The sequence below is a fragment of the Somniosus microcephalus genome, chromosome 28 (assembly GCF_052327205.1).
Source record: "Somniosus microcephalus isolate GS21.2 chromosome 28, FLI_Smic_1.0, whole genome shotgun sequence".
Taxonomy (NCBI): domain Eukaryota; kingdom Metazoa; phylum Chordata; class Chondrichthyes; order Squaliformes; family Somniosidae; genus Somniosus; species Somniosus microcephalus.
In genome coordinates, this window is record NC_141014.1 from 33,958,973 (window position 1) to 33,979,067 (window position 20,095).

A 20,095-nucleotide genomic window follows, 5' to 3' on the forward strand; every position below is an offset into this window, starting at 1 on the left:
AGGTCTGTCACTGTGTAACACGGGGGTACAGTACTGGTGGGGACAGGTCTGTCACTGTATAACACTGGGGTACAGTACTGGTGGGTACAGGTCTGTCTCTGTATAACACTGGGGTACAGTACTGGTGGGTACAGGTCTGTCACTGTATAACACTGGGGTACAGTACTGGTGGGTACAGGTCTGTCACTGTGTAACACTGGCGTACAGTACTGGTGGGTACAGGTCTGTCACTGTGTAACACTGGGGTACAGTACCGGTGGGGACAGGTCTGTCACTTTATAACACTGGGGTACAGTACCGGTTGGTACAGGTCTGTAACTGTATAACACTGGGGTACAGTACTGGTGGGTAAAGGTCTGTCACTGTGTAACACTGGGGTACAGTACCGGTGGGGACAGGTCTGTCACTGTATAACACTGGGGTACAGTACTGGTGGGTACAGGTCTGTCACTGTATAACACTGGGGTACAGTGCCGGTGGGGACAGGTCTGTCACTGTATTACACTGGGATACAGTACTGGTGGGTACAGGTCTGTCACTGTATAACACTGGGGTACAGTACTGGGGGGTACAGGTCTGTCACTGTATAACACTGGGGTACAGTACTGGTGGGTACAGGTCTGTCACTGTATAACACTGGGGTACAGTACCGGTGGGGACAGGTGTGTCACTGTATAACACTGGGGTACAGTACTGGTGGGCACAGGTCTGTCACTGTATAACACTGGGGTACAGTACTGGTGGGTACAGGTCTGTCACTGTATAACACTGGGGTACAGTATTGGTGGGCACAGGTCTGTCACTGTATAACACTGGGGTACAGTTCTGGTGGGTACAGGTCTCTCACTGTATAACACTGGGGTACAGTACTGGTGGGTACAGGTCTGTCACTGTGTAACACTGGGGTACAGTACCGGTGCGGACAGGTCTGTCACTGTATAACACTGGGGTACAGTACCGGTGGGGACAGGTCTGTCACTGTATAACACTGGGGTACAGTACCGGTGGGTACAGGTCTGTCACTGTATAACACTGGGATACAGTACTGGGGGGTACAGGTCTGTCACTGTATAACACTGGGGTACAGTACTGGTGGGTACAGGTCTGTCACTGTATAACACTGGGGTACAGTACTGGTGGGTACAGGTCTGTCACTGTATAACACTGGGGTACAGTACTGGGGGGTACAGGTCTGTCACTGTATAACACTGGGGTACAGTACTGGTGGGTACAGGTCTGTCACTGTATAACACTGGGGTACAGTACCGGTGGGGACAGGTCTGTCACTGTATAACATTGGGGTACAGTACTGGGGGGTACAGGTCTGTCACTGTGTAACACGGGGGTACAGTACTGGTGGGTACAGGTCTGTCACTGTATAACACTGGGGTACAGTACTGGTGGGTACAGGTCTGTCACTGTATAACACTGGGGTACAGTACTGGTGGGTACAGGTCTGTCACTGTATAACACTGGGGTACAGTACTGGTGGGTACAGGTCTGTCTCTGTATAACACTGGGGTACAGTACTGGGGGGTACAGGTCTGTCACTGTGTAACACGGGGGTACAGTACTGGTGGGTACAGGTCTGTCACTGTATAACACTGTGGTACAGTACTGGTGGGTACAGGTCTGTCACTGTGTAACACGGGGGTACAGTACTGGTGGGTACAGGTCTGTCACTGTATAACACTGGGGTACAGTACTGGTGGGTACAGGTCTGTCACTGTATAACACTGGGGTACAGTACTGGTGGGTACAGGTCTGTCACTGTATAACACTGGGGTACCGTACTGGGGGGTACAGGTCTGTCGCTGTACAACACTGGGGTGCAGTACTGGTGGGTACAGGTCTGTCGCTGTATAACACTGGGGTACAGTACTGGTGGGTACAGGTCTGTCGCTGTATAACACTGGGGTACAGTACTGGTGGGTACAGGTCTGTCACTGTATAACACTGGGGTACAGTACTAGTGGGTACAGGTCTGTCGCTGTATAACACTGGGGTACAGTACTGGTGGGTACAGGTCTGTCGCTGTATAACACTGGGGTACAGTACTGGTGGGTACAGGTCTGTCACTGTATAACACTGGGGTACAGTACTGGTGGGTACAGGTCTGTCACTGTATAACACTGGGGTACAGTACTGGTGGGTACAGGTCTGCCACTGTATAACACTGGGGTACAGTACAGCGGGTACAGGTCTGTCACTGTATAACACTGGGGTACAGTACTGGTGGGTACAGGTCTGTCACTGTATAACACTGGGGTACAGTACTGGTGGGTACAGGTCTGTCACTGTATAACACTGGGGTACAGTACTGGTGGGCACAGGTCTGTCACTGTATAACACTGGGGTACAGTACTGGTGGGCACAGGTCTGTCACTGTATAACACTGGGGTACAGTACTGGTGGGTACAGGTCTGTCACTGTATAACACTGGGGTACAGTACTGGTGGGTACAGGTCTGTCACTGTATAACACTGGGGTACAGTACTGATGGGTACAGGTCTGACACTGTATAACACTGGGGTACAGTACTGGTGGGCACAGGTCTGTCACTGTATAACACTGGGGTACAATACTGGTGGGTACAGGTCTGTCACTGTATAACACTGGGGTACAGTACTGGGGGTACAGGTCTGTTACTGTATAACATGGGGTACAGTACTGGTGGGTACAGGTCTGTCACTGTATAACACTGGGCTACAGTACTGGTGGGTACAGGTCTGTCACTGTATAACACTGGGGTACAGTACTGGTGGGTACAGGTCTGTCACTGTATAACACTGGGGTACAGTACTGGTGGGTGCAGGTCTGTCACTGTATAACACTGTGGTACAGTACTGGTGGGTACAGGTCTGTCACTGTGTAACACGGGGGTACAGTACTGGTGGGTACAGGTCTGTCACTGTATAACACTGGGGTACAGTACTGGTGGGTACAGGTCTGTCACTGTATAACACTGGGGTACAGTACTGGTGGGTACAGGTCTCTCACTGTATAACACTGGGGTACCGTACTGGGGGGTACAGGTCTGTCGCTGTACAACACTGGGGTGCAGTACTGGTGGGTACAGGTCTGTCGCTGTATAACACTGGGGTACAGTACTGGTGGGTACAGGTCTGTCGTTGTATAACACTGGGGTACAGTACTGGTGGGTACAGGTCTGTCACTGTATAACACTGGGGTACAGTACTGGTGGGTACAGGTCTGTCGCTGTATAACACTGGGGTACAGTACTGGTGGGTACAGGTCTGTCGCTGTATAACACTGGGGTACAGTACTGGTGGGTACAGGTCTGTCACTGTATAACACTGGGGTACAGTACTGGTGGGTACAGGTCTGTCACTGTATAACACTGGGGTACAGTACTGGTGGGTACAGGTCTGCCACTGTATAACACTGGGGTACAGTACAGCGGGTACAGGTCTGTCACTGTATAACACTGGGGTACAATACTGGTGGGTACAGGTCTGTCACTGTATAACACTGGGGTACAGTACTGGTGGGTACAGGTCTGTCACTGTATAACACTGGGGTACAGTACTGGTGGGTACAGGTCTGTCACTGTATAACACTGGGGTACAGTACTGGTGGGCACAGGTCTGTCACTGTATAACACTGGGGTACAGTACTGGTGGGTACAGGTCTGTCACTGTATAACACTGGGGTACAGTACTGGTGGGTACAGGTCTGTCACTGTATAACACTGGGGTACAGTACTGGTGGGTACAGGTCTGACACTGTATAACACTGGGGTACAGTACTGGTGGGCACAGGTCTGTCACTGTATAACACTGGGGTACAGTACTGGTGGGTACAGGTCTGTCACTGTATAACACTGGGGTACAGTACTGGGGGTACAGGTCTGTTACTGTATAACATGGGGTACAGTACTGGTGGGTACAGGTCTGTCACTGTATAACACGGGGTACAGTACTGGTGGGTACAGGTCTGTCACTGTATAACACTGGGGTACAGTACTGGTGGGTACAGGTCTGTCACTGTATAACACGTGGGTACAGTACCAGTGGGTACAGGTCTGTCACTGTAACACTGGGGTACAGTACTGGTGGGTACAGGTCTGTCACTGTATAACACTGGGGTACAGTACTGGTGGGTACAGGTCTGTCACTGTATAACACTGGGGTACAGTACTGGTGGGTACAGGTCTGTCACTGTATAACACTGGGGTACAGTACTGGTGGGTACAGGTCTGTCACTGTATAACACTGGGGTACAGTACTGGTGGGAACAGGTCTGTCACTGTATAACACTGGGGTACAGTACTGGTCTAATGTCAGGAAGCACCTCTTCACACAAAGGGTAGTAGAAATCTGGAACTCTCTCCGCCGAGCGGCGTTAGGTGATGGGAGGGTCAATGGAAAACTTCAGGATGAAGCTCAATCGGTCTCAGTATCGAGGGATGTGGAACAAAGGTGGGTCAATCAGGACTGGGATGAGGAGAAATTTCTTCACTCAGAGGGCGGTGAATCTTTGGAATTCTCTCCCCCAGAGGGCTGTGGAGGCTCCGTCGGTGAGTGTATTCAAGACAGAGATCGATAGATTTTTGGATATTAATCAAGGGATATGGGGATAGTGCGGGAAAGTGGAGATCGGCTGTGATCTTATTGAATGGCGGAACAGCCTGGAGGGGCTGAACGGCCTCCTCCTGCTCCTTGTTTCCGACCTGCTGATATACACCCACCGCCCCCCAGCGAGCAGCACAATCCTCTCTCACCCATCGACTTCTGCCGCATCAGCCCTTGTTGTGCAGCCAGCCGGTCGAAGTTGACTTGCGGCCCCATCGCCGTCATCCCCTGCTGGTCGTACAGCGGCTGGAGAAGAGAACAGGACGGGCGGTTAGCAATCTCCACGGCCGCTTTAGGGCCGGCCTTCATCAACCCGGGCTTCGGAACAGACTGGCCTCAATTCAAACCGGCCGCAGTAACACCTTCCCCAGCCCATTGTCAGGTACCTTAGTTGTGTATATACGTATATACGTAGGATTAGGATTTGGTTTAATCTCATGCGATTAAAGTTTTTGGTTTCTTTTTATTTAATGAAATGGATGATTTAGGGTTGGATTTGGCTGGATACAATTCAGCTGACACGGTGCTTTAGCTGTTTGCTGTAACGACAGGTTCTGTAAGATTTGTGTCATGGCCACATTGGGAATGAGTTCACCAAGGCAGTCTTGAGCCCGGAAGTGAGACAATAGGACAGGACGGTATCAAGTTGGCATCTGCTGTTTGGGAGGAATTACATCCTTTCTGGGGGGGGTCTTGTTCACAATAACACTTGTCAAGCCATAATCAATTATCACTGACTGTATTCCGTGACCATAAAGATCTCAAGCTTTTCGTAACAAGTTGCAGAATCAGCATTGGAAAGGAACAACAACGAGGGTTACGTCTCTACTGCTTAAAAGATATTGGAGGGAAAATTCGGTTGCTGTGCACCTCCCGTTAGCGCTGCTCGCGAAATTGACCAGACATTTTGCGGCGGTGCTAAACACTACCGCCACGATCTCCTGCGCCGGCAGATCGTGACGTCAGTCGAGTGCGCAACGCCCCGGCCCGGATATTGAGTGGCGCCCCCCTGCCTTACCGCCTGCCGCTAGCAACGACAGGTTGAGGGGAGCGTTTTGCTGTCAGAAAGGGACTGGGGGAGCGTTATTTAAAGGTGACCGCTTCCTGCCTTTTTTTGTCGGTGACATTTTTGCACCACGCATTCTGAGAGAGAGAGAGAGACTTCTGGAGAGATTCAACGCTGTGTGAAGGAGTTTTGGGTACTGAGCAGCACTTTGCAGGTTTATTTTGATTTGACCTTCCTTGCATCGATTTAGAAGAGACTGTGGGGGCTGCACTCTGAGCTCTTTCCCTGGGCCTCTCCATTGTTCTTTCCAGCAGATTTGATGTACAGGTCTCTCCAGGCCGAGATTCAAGGCTGCAATGAGCAGGATGTGGATGGAGAGCAAGATCGACCCTCCCCTTTAAGAACTGGCCGGCGCCAGTGTGTCTGTGTTCCATTGCTGACTGACGTCACATGAGCTTCGCCAGCGCTCTGAGGTAGCGCCTCGCTCCTCGGCGTTAGCGCCTTAAGACAGGTGTGTAGCACCTGATTTAGCGCTCCAATCACCTCCAGGGGCGATAGAAATCAAGTTTGCAGTCGGAGGCGATAATTAGCGCCAGGCGCTAAACTTTGCGCCCGGCCGATAATCGCGCCCCAAACGGAGCGATACCGAATTTCTCCCCCCATTGTGTGTACCTGGACTTGGTCAAACACAATAAACGGATTGGTGTCAGAAATCAAACAGCGGGCTTCATGCTCCAATGGTTCTCCCTCAAAGCCCCTGCCGACTGGGGTAGGGTTCCACAGGGGCCGGGTCGCACTCCCAGCAGACGGTTCTGTCCGTACTGAGCCCGGTTCTGTCCCCCCCTCCCAACCTTCACAGAACGTACAGTACAGAAACAGGCCGCTCGGCCCGGCTGGTCTGTGTCGGTGTTTGTACTCCACACGTGCCTCCTCTCACCGCACATCCCCCATCTCATCTAACGGTGTCAGCCGTGGCTCAGCGAGCCGCGCTCTCTCGCCTCCGCGTCAGAAGGTCGTGGGTTCAAGTCCGCACTCCAAAGACTCGAGCACAAAAAATCTAGGCTGACGCTCACATCGCCGTACAAGCCTTCTCAAGCTTCTCCAATCTTCTGACAGGCGGACTGATGAACACTTTAGGGAGACGTCGCGAGGTTCAAATCTTTAAGTGGTGTTAATACAATCAGCAAGTGGGAGTCCCTTCACCACACGGTTCAAGAAGGCGGCTCACCGCCACCTCCTCAAGGGGCAACTCGGGATGGGCAATAAATGCTGGGCCTCGCCAGCGACGCCCACATCCCGTGAACGAATGAAAAAAAAAGCGCGGCGCTGAGGGAGCGCCACGCTGTCGGAGGTGCCGTCTTTCGGATGAGACGTTAAACCGAGGCCCCCGTCTGCTCTCTCAGGTGGACATTGAAGATCCCGCGGCCAGCATTTGAAGGAGTTCATCCCTCAACCAACATCACTAAAAACAGACTATCTGCTCATTATCACATTGCTGGTTGTGGGAGCTTGCTGTGTGCAAATTGGCTGCCGCGTTTCCCACATTACAACAGTGACTACACTTCAAAAGTACTTCATTGGCTGTAAAGCGCTTTGGGATGTTCTGAGGTCGTGAAAGGCGCTATAGAAATTCGCTTTCTATCAGAATAACTTTCTATTCCTTTCTCACTCGTGTTTAATAAGTGTTAAGCATCAAAACTCTTGTAAATAACAGCCATTTAGACAAGGCACCAGTGTCACTGGGACCTGGAAGGAGTGAATGCCTTTGGACAGGGAAGGGTAAATATTGGAGGAGGCCGCTGCAGTACCAGGAACAGCCCACAGATGGTGCTGAGGAGCTATTGAAAACTACTGCTCTCTATCGCCATCAAGAGGATTTTAGCGGCGCTGCAGCTGGACATTTATATTCTCTTCTGACAATTGGCAAATCTGCATTTTTTTAAAAAGACATCAAAAGAGCCTTCTGTTCAATTATTAATTAATTTACTGCAGATGTAGCTGAAACTGTGAACAGCTCCCATCTGTCCCAGCCAGTAGATGTAAACGATGATTGCGCAAAGTCAGTCAGTGAGGCTTTTAATGAAATGCCTACAAGTAATTAGGGGTAACTTAGTGACATCCGCTTTACAAGGATTATTGAACTGACACACTCACACTCGCACACTCACTCACTCACACTCGCACTCACTCACACTCGCACACTCACTCACTCACACTCGCACTCACTCACTCACTCGCACTCACACACTCACACTCACTCGCACTCACACACTCACTCGCACTCACACTCACTCGCACACTCACTCGCACTCACACTCACTCACACTCACACTCGCACACTCACACACAAACACATACTCACTCACACACTCCACACTCACACTCACTCACACTCACCACTCACACACACACACACTCCACACTCAAACACATACTCACTCACACTCACTCCACACACTCACTCACTTAAACACATACTCACACTCACTCACACAATCACTCACACTCACTCACACAAAATCACTCAGTCCACACTCACTCCACACTCACACTCGCACTCACACACTTGCACACTCACTCACACTCACTCACAGACTCCACACTCCCCCTCACTCACACACACAATCACTCACTCACACACTCCTCACTCACAGAAAATCACTCACACTCACTCCACACTCACTCTCTCACACTCACTCCACACTCACACACTCCACCTCACTTGCACACTCACACTCAGACTCACTCAGACTCACTCACTAAATCACTCACACTCACACACTCTGACTCACACACTCACACACACTGGGGTGATCCTCCAGTTGTTTCTGGCCACCCCTTTAACAGAGCCTCGCTTTAAGTCTCAACTGAAGGACAACTTGAACTGAGAGCCTCTGACTCAGAGCTGGGAGTGCGAGCACTGAGGCCAATGGCACAGTGTGTCTGAACTGTAACCTTATCATGAGATTGGGCAATCAGCGCTCCCCAAACCCCTCAGCACTAATGGTGAGGGCATGGAGGAAAGGGATTAGTGCATAGGAGCAACAGGAGAGAGAGGAGGGAGAGAGGAGGGGGAGAGAGAGAGGAGGGGGGAGAGAGAGAGAGAGGGCAGAGAGAGCGAGAGGAGCGGAGAGAGAGAGAGGAGGGGGAGAGAGAGAGGAGGGGAGAGAGAGAGGAGGGGGGAGAGAGAGGAGGGGGAGAGAAAGAGAGGAGGGGGAGAGAGAGAGAGGAGGGGGAGAGAGAGAGGAGGGGGAGAGAAAGAGAGGAGGGGGAGAGAGAGAGAGGAGGGGGAGAGAGAGAGAGGAGGGAGAGAGAGAGAGGAGGGAGAGAGAGAGGAGGGGGAGAGAGAGAGGGGAGGGGGAGAGAGAGAGAGGAGGGAGAGAGGAGGGGAGAGAGAGAGGAGGGGAGAGAGAGAGAGGAGGGGGAGAGAGAGAGGAGGGGGAGAGAGAGGAGGGGAGAGAGAGGAGGGGAGAGAGGGAGGAGGGGGAGAGAGAGAGGGGAGAGAGAGAGAGAGGGGGAGAGAGAGAGGAGGGGAGAGAGGAGGGGAGAGAGAGAGGAGGGGGAGAGAGAGAGGGGAGGGGGAGAGAGAGAGAGGAGGGAGAGAGAGAGAGAGGAGGGAGAGAGAGAGGAGGGAGAGAGAGAGGAGGGGGAGAGAGAGAGGAGGGGGAGAGAGAGGAGGGGAGAGAGAGAGGAGGGGAGAGAGAGAGGGGAGAGAGAGAGAGAGGGGGAGAGAGAGAGGAGGGGAGAGAGAGAGGAGGAGAGAGAGAGGAGGGGGAGAGAGAGAGAGGAGGGGGAGAGAGAGGAGGGGAGAGAGAGAGGAGGGGGAGAGAGAGAGAGGAGGGGAGAGAGAGAGAGGAGGGGGAGAGAGAGGGGAGGGGAGAGAGAGAGAGGAGGGGGAGAGAGAGAGGAGGGGAGAGAGAGAGGAGGGGAGAGAGAGAGAGAGGAGGGAGAGAGAGAGGAGGGGGAGAGAGAGAGGGGAGAGAGAGAGGGGGGAGAGAGAGAGGAGGGGAGAGAGAGAGGAGGGGAGAGAGAGAGGGGGGAGAGAGAGAGGGGGGAGAGAGAGAGGAGGGGAGAGAGAGAGGGGGAGGGGAGAGAGAGAGGGGGAGAGAGAGGGGAGAGAGAGGAGGGGGAGAGAGAGGAGGGGAGAGAGAGAGAGGAGGGGAGAGAGAGAGAGGAGGGGGAGAGAGAGAGAGGAGGGGAGAGAGAGAGAGGAGGGGAGAGAGAGAGAGGAGGAGAGAGAGAGAGAGGAGGGGGAGAGAGAGGAGGGGGAGAGAGAGGGAGAGAGAGGAGGGGGAGAGAGAGAGGGGAGGGGGAGAGAGAGAGAGGAGGGGGCAGGGAGAGAGAGGAGGGGGAGAGAGAGGGAGAGAGAGGAGGGGGAGAGAGAGAGAGGAGGGGGAGAGAGAGGGAGAGAGAGAGGGAGAGGAGGGGAGAGAGAGAGAGGAGGGGGAGAGAGGAGGGAGAGAGAGAGGGGAGGGGGAGAGAGAGAGAGGAGGGGGGAGAGAGAGAGAGGAGGGGGAGAGAGAGGGGGAGAGAGAGAGGAGGGGAGAGAGAGAGAGGAGGGGAGAGAGAGAGAGGAGGGGGGAGAGAGAGAGGAGGGGGGAGAGAGAGAGGAGGGGGGAGAGAGAGAGAGGAGGGGGGAGAGAGAGAGGAGGGGGGAGAGAGAGGAGGGGGGAGAGAGAGAGGAGGGGAGAGAGAGAGGAGGGGAGAGAGAGAGAGAGGAGGGGGAGAGAGAGGAGGGAGAGAGGGAGATAGGTTGAAGAGCGAGAGCAAGGAGTCAGAGGGAAAGAGACAGTGAAAAAGAGAGGGAGAGAAAGGGAAAGAGATGGGGAGAGACAGATTGCCACAGGGGAGAGATGTTCGGCACTAGAGGTAAGCCTTGTGCTGGAGTTCCCCCTGGGCCTATCCTAGTCCACTGTGCCCTCCTCGGTTTAGGCACACACTCACCTCCGCAGCGTAGAAGGTTCTGGCGACTGTGCGTGGCTTCGGCACGTTGGCCTGACTGCTGGCGCTCTCGTTGGCGATGGATTGCTGGGCCGCGGCCAATATTTCGTCCAGTCGGTCTGTGGGCGCAACAGAGAAGGTCGGTGAGGTCGGAGCAGTTCATCCGAGGAGGCGCAGGGAGGGCGGTTACAGCCAGTCCGGTGCTCCAATCTCCTCACATCATTCAGTCTCTAACTCCCAGAAAACTTTCCCTGCCATTTCCTCACTGTTCAGAGACTCCCCCCTTCCTCACAGTGACAGACACCCCACCTCACTCCCTCTCAGACCCCCCGACTCCCTCTCAGACCCCCCGACTCCCTCAGACCCTCCCCTGACTCCCTCAGAATCTCCCCCGACTCCCTCAGACCCTCAGACACCAGACACGGCCCCTCACTCCCTCAAGACACCAGACACGGCCCCTCACTCCCTCAAGACACCAGACATGGCCCCTCACTCTCTCAGACCCTCAGACACGGCCCCTCACTCCCTCAGACATGGCCCCTCACTCCCTCAGACACGGCCCCTCACTCCCTCAAGACACCAGACATGGCCCCTCACTCTCTCAGACCCTCAGACATGGCCCCTCACTCCCTCAGACCCTCAGACATGGCCCCTCACTCCCTCAGACACGGCCCCTCACTCCCTCAGACATGGCCCCTCACTCCCTCAGACACGGCCCCTCACTCCCTCAGACACGGCCCCTCACTCCCTCAGACACGGCCCCTCACTGCCTGTCAGACAACCGGACAAAGCCCCTCCCCTTACCTCCCACAGACTGAAAAACACAAGCCTCTACCCCCACAGACTGCCAAATAAAAGACCCTAGCCCATTTCCGCTTGCAAACCCTTGCCACAGATTGCTGAACACTATCCATATTGCTCAATGGCATCAAATATCCTTAATTCAGCACAGATAAAACATCCAACATCAAGCCTGGTGACTTCAATAAGTCAACACATCCGTGTGATGGAGTACTCTGAAAAAGATGAATAAGAAATCATAGAATGATCCAGCACAGAAGGAGGCCATTCGGCCCATCGTGTCTATGCCGGCTCTTTGAAAGAGCCGCCCAATTAGTCCCGCTCCCCCTGCTCTTTCCCCACAGCCCTGCAAATGTTTTCCTTTTCAAGTATTTATCTGATTCACTTTTGAAAGTTACTGTGGAATCTGCTTCCACCGCCCGTTCAGGCAACACGTTCCAGATCACAACAACTCGCTGCATTAAAAAGAAATTCTCCTCATCTCCCCGCTGGTTTTTTTGCCGAATATCTTCAATCTGTGTCCCCTGGTTACCGACCCTCCTGCCAGTGCAAACAGTTCCATCCTATTTACTGTCAAAACCCCTCATCATTTTGAACGCCTCTATTGAATCTCCCCTTAACCTTCTCTGCTCTAAGGAGAACAATCCCAGTTTCTCCAGTCTCTCCGTATAACTGCAGTCCCTCATCCCTGGCAACATTCCAGTACATCTCCTCTGCACACTCTCCAGGTCCTTGACATCCTTCCTAAAGTGCAGTGCCCAGAATTGGACACAGTACTCCAGCTGAGGCCTAATTAGTGTTTTATAAAGGTTTAGCATAACTTCCTTGCTTTTGTACTCTATTTATAAACCTAAAGTATGCTTTTTAACAGCCTTCTCCGCTTGTCCTTCCACCTTCAAAGACTTGTGTACGTACACCACCAGGTCTGCACCCCCGTTAAAATTCTACCATTTAGTTTATATTGCCTCGGCTCAAACTTCCTTGATATTGAAACAGTTTCAAATAATGCCCATATAGATCTCTGGTTCAACCCCCAGTTGTGCTCAGTTGATGCCTTTGGCACCCAGGCACCAGTTCTGGATCTAACCATGACGGCACAGCTGAAACACAGACCCTGCCATGTGTGGGCGTGAAGGGGGCACGCGCCTACACACGCCCAGCATTGCACTGTGTCGACCGGGAGGAACATCGGAACAGGAGGAGGCCATTCAGCCCCTCCAGCCTGTTCTGCCATTCAATGAGATCATGGCTGACCTGTATCCTAACTCTATCTGCCTGCCCTGGCTCCATATCCCTTAATACCAAAAATCTATCGATCTCAGATTTCAAATTATTAACTGAGCTCGCATCTACTGCTTTTTATGGGAGTTCCACCCCTTGCGTGAAGGAGTGTTTCCTAACTTCTCCCCTGAATGGCCTGGCTCTGATTTTAAGGTGATGTCCCCTTGTCCTAGACTCCCCCCACCAGCAGACAATGTTTCTCTCTCTCGACCCCATCAATTCCTTTCCAAATCCTAAAAACCTCAATCAAATCGCCCCTTAACCTTTTATACTCCAGGGAACACAAGCCTAGTTTATGTAATCGCTCCTCATAATCTTATCCCTTGGAGCCCCCGGTAACATTCTGGTGAATCTGCGATACACTCCCTACACAAGGCCGATAGGTCCTTCCCAAGGGGCGGTGCCCAGAACTGTACTCATGCCTGGCATGGGGATAGAAACATAGAAGATAGGAGCAGGAGTAGGCCATTCGGCCCCTTGATCCTGCTCCGCCATTCAATGAGATCATGGCTGATCATCCAAACTCAGTACCCTGTCCCTGCTTTCTCCCCATATCCCTTGATCCCTTTAGCCTTAATTAAATATATCTAACTCATTCTTGAATATATTTAATGAATTGGCCTCTACTGCCTTCTGTGGTAGAGAATTCCACAGGTTCACCACTCTCTGGGTGAAGAAATTCCTCCTCATCTCAGTCCTAAATGGCTTACCCCTTATCCTTAGACTGTGACCCCTGGTTCTGGACTCCCCGCCATCGGGAACATCCTTCCTGCATCTAGTCTGTCTAGTCCTGTTAGAATTTTATAAGTTTCAATGAGATCCCCTCTCATTCTTCTAAACTCCAGCGAGTATAAGCCCAATCGACCCAATCTCTCCTCATACGTCATTCCTGCCATCCCAGGTATCAGTCTGGTGAATCTTCGTTGCACTCCCTCCATAGCAAGAACATCCTTCCTCAGGTAAGGCGACCAAAACTGCACACAGTACTCAAGGTGTGATCTCACCAAGGCCCTGTACAACTGCAGCAAGACATCCTTGCTCCTGTACTCGAATCCTCTCGCTATGAAGGCCAACACACCATTTGCCTTCTTAACCGCCTGCTGCACCTCATGAGTTGGCAGATACGGATTCTGGCTCCATTGTTTTAACAGGACAGGCGCACACCAGTCAACCCCTGAAGCAGGCAGATGCGGAAGTAACCAAGGCGTGACCACACAGGGCCAGGCATGCCACCTGATGCCATCGCCGTTATCTTGCCCTGTTGACAAGCGGGCTGGTCGCGCCAGATAACACGAGGTCAGGTCATTTGGATAACTTATTGGCCAGCTGGTCGCAGGTTGCACTGGCATTATCCGGGCACCAGCAGCCAATAAAGGGCTGCTGCTTGCCTATGGTTTGTGGGGCGCATTTTCCTGGTGAGGGGGAGGCACCATTATAGATTTAGCCCTCATATCTCAGGAGGTAAAGCCTGGGGCAGTGCTGAAGCCAGCTAGGTCGCTAGATTGGGGGCGTTACAACTGGCTTCAGTCCCTTAGGCTAGGGAGTGCGCCCACAGCCGCGGTTGCTGCTCCCGACTCCTGTCGCGTGCAGACGACAGTGGGGGAGCAGGACTGTGCTCAGCCGTCACCTCTGCAGGGTCAGACAGCCCCCGGACACTCGCCGTCCCGGCTCACAGTCCGGGGAGCTGCAGGAGGTTGGCCGAGGGCCCGTGAAGCTGGGCTCCAGGCAATAAAAACCAAAGCTGACCGTCAGCGATCTAAAAACTAAATGTTTCTGTGGTGTGGTCACAACATCGCAGGAGGCCCCGAGGACCATGCTTCCACCAACTCTCTCCTACTCCCCTCACCCCCTCCATCTCCTTTCTCCCCCTCTCTGCTCGCCCTCCCTCTCTGCCTTCCCACTTTCGTCCCCATCCCCACCCTGCCCTCCCTTTCCCTTCACCCTCTCCTTCTTCCCCACTTTCCTCCTCCTCCCCACACCTCCATCCCGCTCCCTCTCTGCCCTCCCTTTCCCCCTTCTTCCTTCTCCCCCACTCCCTCCCCCTCCCCCTCCCCTCTTCTCCCTCCCTCTCTTCCTTCTCTCCTCTTCCCCTCCCCCCTTTCTAGTTTCGTAACTCAACCAAAAGGCCAAATAAAGGTCTTCAATTTACAAGCAGAACATGTTGGAAATAAATGGCAGGTCTGTCAGAGCCCGTCCAAAAATGCTTTGAGCGACGGCCCATTTTGGGATCTGCACTGCGTTTCCCGACTTTAATCTTTAAGACCCTCAGTTTTCTCCCCCTCTCTCTTCAAACACGATCACTCTGAGCCTGGCCTTTGAACCTCCGAGTGTCGATGGCGGGGGGTTTGATTTTTTAGGGTCCAGCATTGACTATTTACTTAATGCCATTTGATAAACCTTCCTCCTCTTCTCCGTGGTCTGCGGGGGCTCGTAGTCTGAAAGACACAAAGAGACACACAGACAGGCGGTCAGAGGTCACGTGCAGCCAAGTGCATGCTGGGATCATGGGAGGTCTGCGGCCTGTCCTTAGGAGGGGCACCCCGAATCCCGCAGGCCGAAGAGTCTCAGGGGAATGGGGGAGAGGGCCGTTGAGGGCATGAGGTGCTGTACTTTGGGTATAACCCAATTTAGGAACTTGGCGGGGTGGGGGGCTGTCGGTCCATTGAAACGTTGCTGATTGGCGCGCAGGTTTACCCGAGATTGATGGCCAATTCCAAACCAGACCTCTCGCTAAAATCAGACTTAGGGACTTAGGATATTAGGAACCAGGAGGAGGCCATTTATCCCCTCCAGCCTGTTCCTCCATTCAATGAGATCATGGCTGATCTGTGACCTAACTCCATATACCCACCTTTGCCCCATATCCCTTAATACCTTTGGTTAACAAAAATCTATCAATCTCAGATTTAAAATTAACAATTGATCTAGCATCAATTGCTGTATGTGGAAGAGGGTTCCAAACTTCTCCCACCATTTGAGTGTAGAAGTGTTTTTACAACTACCGTTAGAAAGGCGCGACATCTTTCAAAGTGTTTTTTTTATTTATTCGTTCACAGGATGTGGGCTTCGCTGGCAAGGCCGGTATTTATTGCCCATCCCTAGTCGCCCTTGAGAAGGTGGTGGTGAGCCGCCTTCTTGAACCGCTGCAGTCCGTGTGGTGAAGGTGCTCCCACAGTGCTGTTAGGGAGGGAGCTCCAGGATTTTGACCCAGCGACGATGAAGGAACGGCCGATATATGTCCAAGTCGGGATGGTGGGTGTGTGACTGGGAGGGGAACTTGGAGGTGGTGGTGTTCCCATGCGCCTGCTGCCCTTGTCCTTCTGGGTGGTGGAGGTCGTGGGTTTGGGAGGTGCTGTCGAAGAAGATTCTCAGTGAAGGTGTAACTCAATGTCCTGCCGGTCAGGCCCATAAGAAGATCCTTTGTAGCGAACAAGCCCTCCAGTCAGTATCTCACCTGGAGGTGGATTCCGATCTTTCAAAAATGTCCCAATTCAGGTTTGAGCAGAAATGAGCAGTTCCGAATGCGCATATTAGAAATCTCAGCTCCGACAGAAATAAATAGCAAGTTACTTACCGTGCTGTTGTGAGGGGAACAAAACTGAGATCTGTTGAGAATGAGAGTAATGGAATGACACATCCAACCTCGCCACCCACTCACCCCCATACAACACGGGAGCCTCTGGCCCACCGTACTGGGCTTCAGCCGTTACGTCCCATCCGAGACCTGATTTCAATCAATTTGCAGACTGGGTGGTGCAGTCACTTAGAACACAGTTCAACTCAAACCGAGGCGATTAAAGTTTTCCTTCTCTGCTGGCTCCAAAATGAAATGGGTTGAGGCCAGTCTCAATACAGTTGCAAAGGGTACAAGTTCACAGCACAGAACTCAGCAATCTCAGGGAGGCCACACGGCCTCTGGCGTATCAAATGGTAAATGTCAGGCTGGTACAGTAGTCTCCTGATCTTGGGATCTAACCTGTGCTGTACCTGCCCTGGGAGTGTTTGATGGGACAGTGTAGAGGGAGCTTTACTCTGTATCTAACCCGTGCTGTACCTGCCCTGGGAGTGTTTGATGGGACAGTGTAGAGGGAGCTTTACTCTGTATCTAACCTGTGCTGTACCTGCCCTGGGAGTGTTTGATGGGACAATGTAGAGGGAGCTTTACTCTGTATCTAACCCTGTGCTGTACCTGCCCTGGGAGTGTTTGATGGGGCAGTGTAGAGGGAGCTTTACTCTGTAGCTAACCCGGGCTGTACCTGCCCTGGGAGTGTTTGATGGGACAGTGTAGAGGGAGCTTTACTCTGTATCTAACCCCGTGCTGTACCTGCCCTGGGAGTGTTTGATGGGGCAGTGTAGAGGGAGCTTTACTCTGTATCTAACCAGGGCTGTACCTGCCCTGGGAGTGTTTGATGGGACAGTGTAGAGGGAGCTTTACTATGTATCTAACCCGGGCTGTACCTGCCCTGGGAGTGTTTGATGGGACAGTGTAGAGGGAGCTTTACTCTGTATCTAACCCGTGCTGTACCTGCCCTGGGAGTGTTTGATGGGACAGTGTAGAGGGAGCTTTACTCTGTATCTAACCCGTGCTGTACCTGCCCTGGGAGTGTTTGATGGGACAGTGTAGAGGGAGCTTTACTCTGTATCTAACCCGTGCTGTACCTGCCCTGGGAGTGCTTGATGGGACAGTGTAGAGGGAGCTTTACTCTGTATCTAATACATGCTGTACCTGCCCTGGGAGTGTTTGATGGGACAGTGTAGAGGGAGCTTTACTCTGTATCTAACCCGTGCTGTACCTGCCCTGGGAGTGTTTGATGGGACAGTGTAGAGGGAGCTTTACTCTGTATCTAATCCGTGCTGTACCTGCCCTGCGGGTGTTTGATTGGACAGTGTAGAGGGAGCTTTACTCTGTATCTAACCCGTGCTGTACCCGCCCTGGGAGTGTTTGATGGGACAGTGTAGAGGGAGCTTTACTCTGTATCTAACCCGTGCTGTACCCGCCCTGGGAGTGTTTGATGGGACAGTGTAGAGGGAGCTTTACTCTGCATCTAACCCGTGCTGTACCTGCCCTGGGAGTGTTTGATTGGACAGTGTAGAGTGAGCTTTACTCTGTATCTAACCCGTGCTGTACCTGCCCTGGGAGTGTTTGATGGGACAGTGTAGAGGGAGCTTTACTCTGTATCTAACCCATACTGTAAGCTGGTCCTTAGAACGCAATAAACCAATTAATAACAAACCCAGCGAAAAAAGGACTTCACACAAAAGGGTGGTGAGAATTTGAACACTGCTCCAGAAAGCCACGGAGCAAGGATTTAAAAGGAGTTCGCAGATTTGACGGGAAGGAACGGTGTTTAAGGGTATTGAGGGAGGGGAGGAAATTGGAATCAAAGAGAGAGCTGCGATGGCTCACAAGATGGCAGAGCAAGTTGCATGGGCCCACTCCCATTCCTACGTATTTTCTGCCTCTCGATCCTCCCCCTTCGCTTCACTGTTGGAGTGTAATTTGGAGATGTTCCCTGATGTTAATGAGGGGTGAGAGGAATTCAGTGGTTTATTGGAGGCTGCGGGTCAGTCGACACTCAGTGCAACGTATTTGCGGACTGAGCTTTTTTAAAAAAAAATAGGAGCGAATATGTTTTCCGTGTGACGTATCCGTCACTCACCGGTCTTCCTGTTCCACGGGGAAGCTGTGGGTGGAAAGAGAAAACAATATCAGCCGGTTTAGAAGTTAAACGTGAAACAATCACACCACCTAGCCAAGGGTTTGTCTGTAATTATCATTTAAAAAAAACAATTTGCATTTATATAGCACCTTTAACGTAGTAAAACGTCCCAAGTCGCTTCACCGGAACGATTATCACACAAAATTTGACACCGAGCCACATAAGGAGATCTTAGGACAGGTGGCCAAAAGCTTGGTCAAAGAGGTAGGTTTTCAGGAGGAGAGGGGGGTTTAGGGAGGGAATTACGAACATACCAATTAGGAGCAGGAGTCGGCCACTCGGCCCCTCGAGCCTGCTCCGCCATTCAGTGAGAACATGGCTGATCTGATTACTCCACATTCCCGCCTACCCCCGATAACCTTTCACCCCCCTTGCTCACCAAGAATCTATCTACCTCTGCCTTAAAAATATTCAAAGACTCTGCTTCCACCGCCCTCTGAGGAAGAGAGTTCCAAAGACTCACGACCCTCTGAGAAAAAATTTCTCCTCATCTCTGTCTTAAATGAGTGACCCCTTATTTTTAAACAGTGACCCCTAGTTCTAGATTCTCCCACAAGAGGAAACATCCTCTCCACATCCACCCTGTCCAGACCCCTCAGGATTTCATATGTTTCAATCAAGTCACCTCTTACTCTTCTAAAATCCAGCGGATACAAGCCCAGACTGTCCAACCTTCCCTCATAAGACAACCCTCCCATTCCAGGTATTAGTCTAGTAAACCTTCTCTGAACTGCTTCCAATGCATTTACATCCTTCCTTAAATAAGGAGACCAATACTGTACACAGTACTCCAGATGTGGTCTCACCAGCCCTGTGACCTAAGAAAACTACTAGGCACTTGGTCTAAGCGTTAAACAAAGCTTTAATGAACTGTTTTACAACATGGAGGTCTAGTTGTGTCCTTCACTAGTTCCTGTTAAGAATGTCCTGCGCAAGCTGGGCCCGTGCCCGAGTATTTATACTCCCCCTGGACAGCGCCACCCGCAGGCCGCTCAGTATTATTTCATAAGTCTTTCTTTCATGAATGACTGATTCATGTCACCCTGTATAACTGAAGCATAACCTCCCTACTTTTGTATTCAATTCCCCTTGCAATAAATGATAACATTCTATTAGCTCTCCTAATTACTTGCTGTGCCTGCATAGTAACCTTTTGCGATTCATGCACTAGGACAGCCAGATCCCATTGCATCTCAGAACTCTGCAATCTCTCACCATTTAGATAATATGCTTCTTTTTTATTCTTCCAGAGCTTAGGGGCCCAGGCAGCTGAAGGCACGGCCACCAGTGGTTGAGAGATTAAAATCAGGGATGCTCAAGAGGCCAGAATTGGAGGGACGCCGAGATCCCGGAGGGTTGTAGGGCTGGAGGAGGTTACAGAGCTCGGGAGGGGGCGAGGCCGTGGAGAGATTTGAACACAAGGATGAGAATTTTATAATATTACAGTGATGCAGATAGCTGTCTGAGCTTTGTAGATTCCACCTCAGCCTCCACTTAAGGCATCCCCTTGGCTACCATATGCACCGTCCTGTGCCCCAATAGGCCAGGGGGGTCCCAATATCAATTCCTGATCTATTTAGCATCAACGGACCTAAGCTGGAGTAGTGATAGGTGCCCAATAATTGGCCTCAGCGTCACTGAACTCGGGAGGGGGCACGAATGAGTCAGGGTTCCTGATGGGTCTCCAATGCTATCTACCCTACACTTCCTAGAAAGTGCCATCACATGGATGCTGACTGTGATGCTCCCCA

The 20,095-nt window shown here is 52.0% G+C and overlaps 2 protein-coding genes across 2 annotated transcripts in view; both read right to left on the reverse strand.

Annotated features, from left to right (window-relative positions):
- The window catches only part of LOC147099527 (SH3 and multiple ankyrin repeat domains protein 1-like), a 92,355-nt gene extending 75,577 nt beyond the window's left edge, over positions 1–16,778 (reverse strand). Inside the window, exons 1-3 of the mRNA XM_085969756.1 lie at positions 15,003–16,778; positions 10,546–10,661; positions 4,745–4,841 (exon numbers count right to left, since the gene is read on the reverse strand). Coding sequence (XP_085825882.1) covers positions 4,745–4,841; positions 10,546–10,661; positions 15,003–15,012 — 223 coding nt within the window. The 5' untranslated portion in view covers positions 15,013–16,778. The remainder of the gene's footprint in view (positions 1–4,744; positions 4,842–10,545; positions 10,662–15,002) is intronic.
- Positions 16,779–17,673: 895 nt separating this feature from the next.
- LOC147099528 (SH3 and multiple ankyrin repeat domains protein 2-like) overlaps positions 17,674–20,095 on the reverse strand; it is a 177,446-nt gene continuing 175,024 nt past the window's right edge. Inside the window, exon 13 of the mRNA XM_085969757.1 lies at positions 17,674–18,308. Within this exon, the coding sequence (XP_085825883.1) occupies positions 18,277–18,308 (32 nt within the window). The 3' untranslated portion in view covers positions 17,674–18,276. The remainder of the gene's footprint in view (positions 18,309–20,095) is intronic.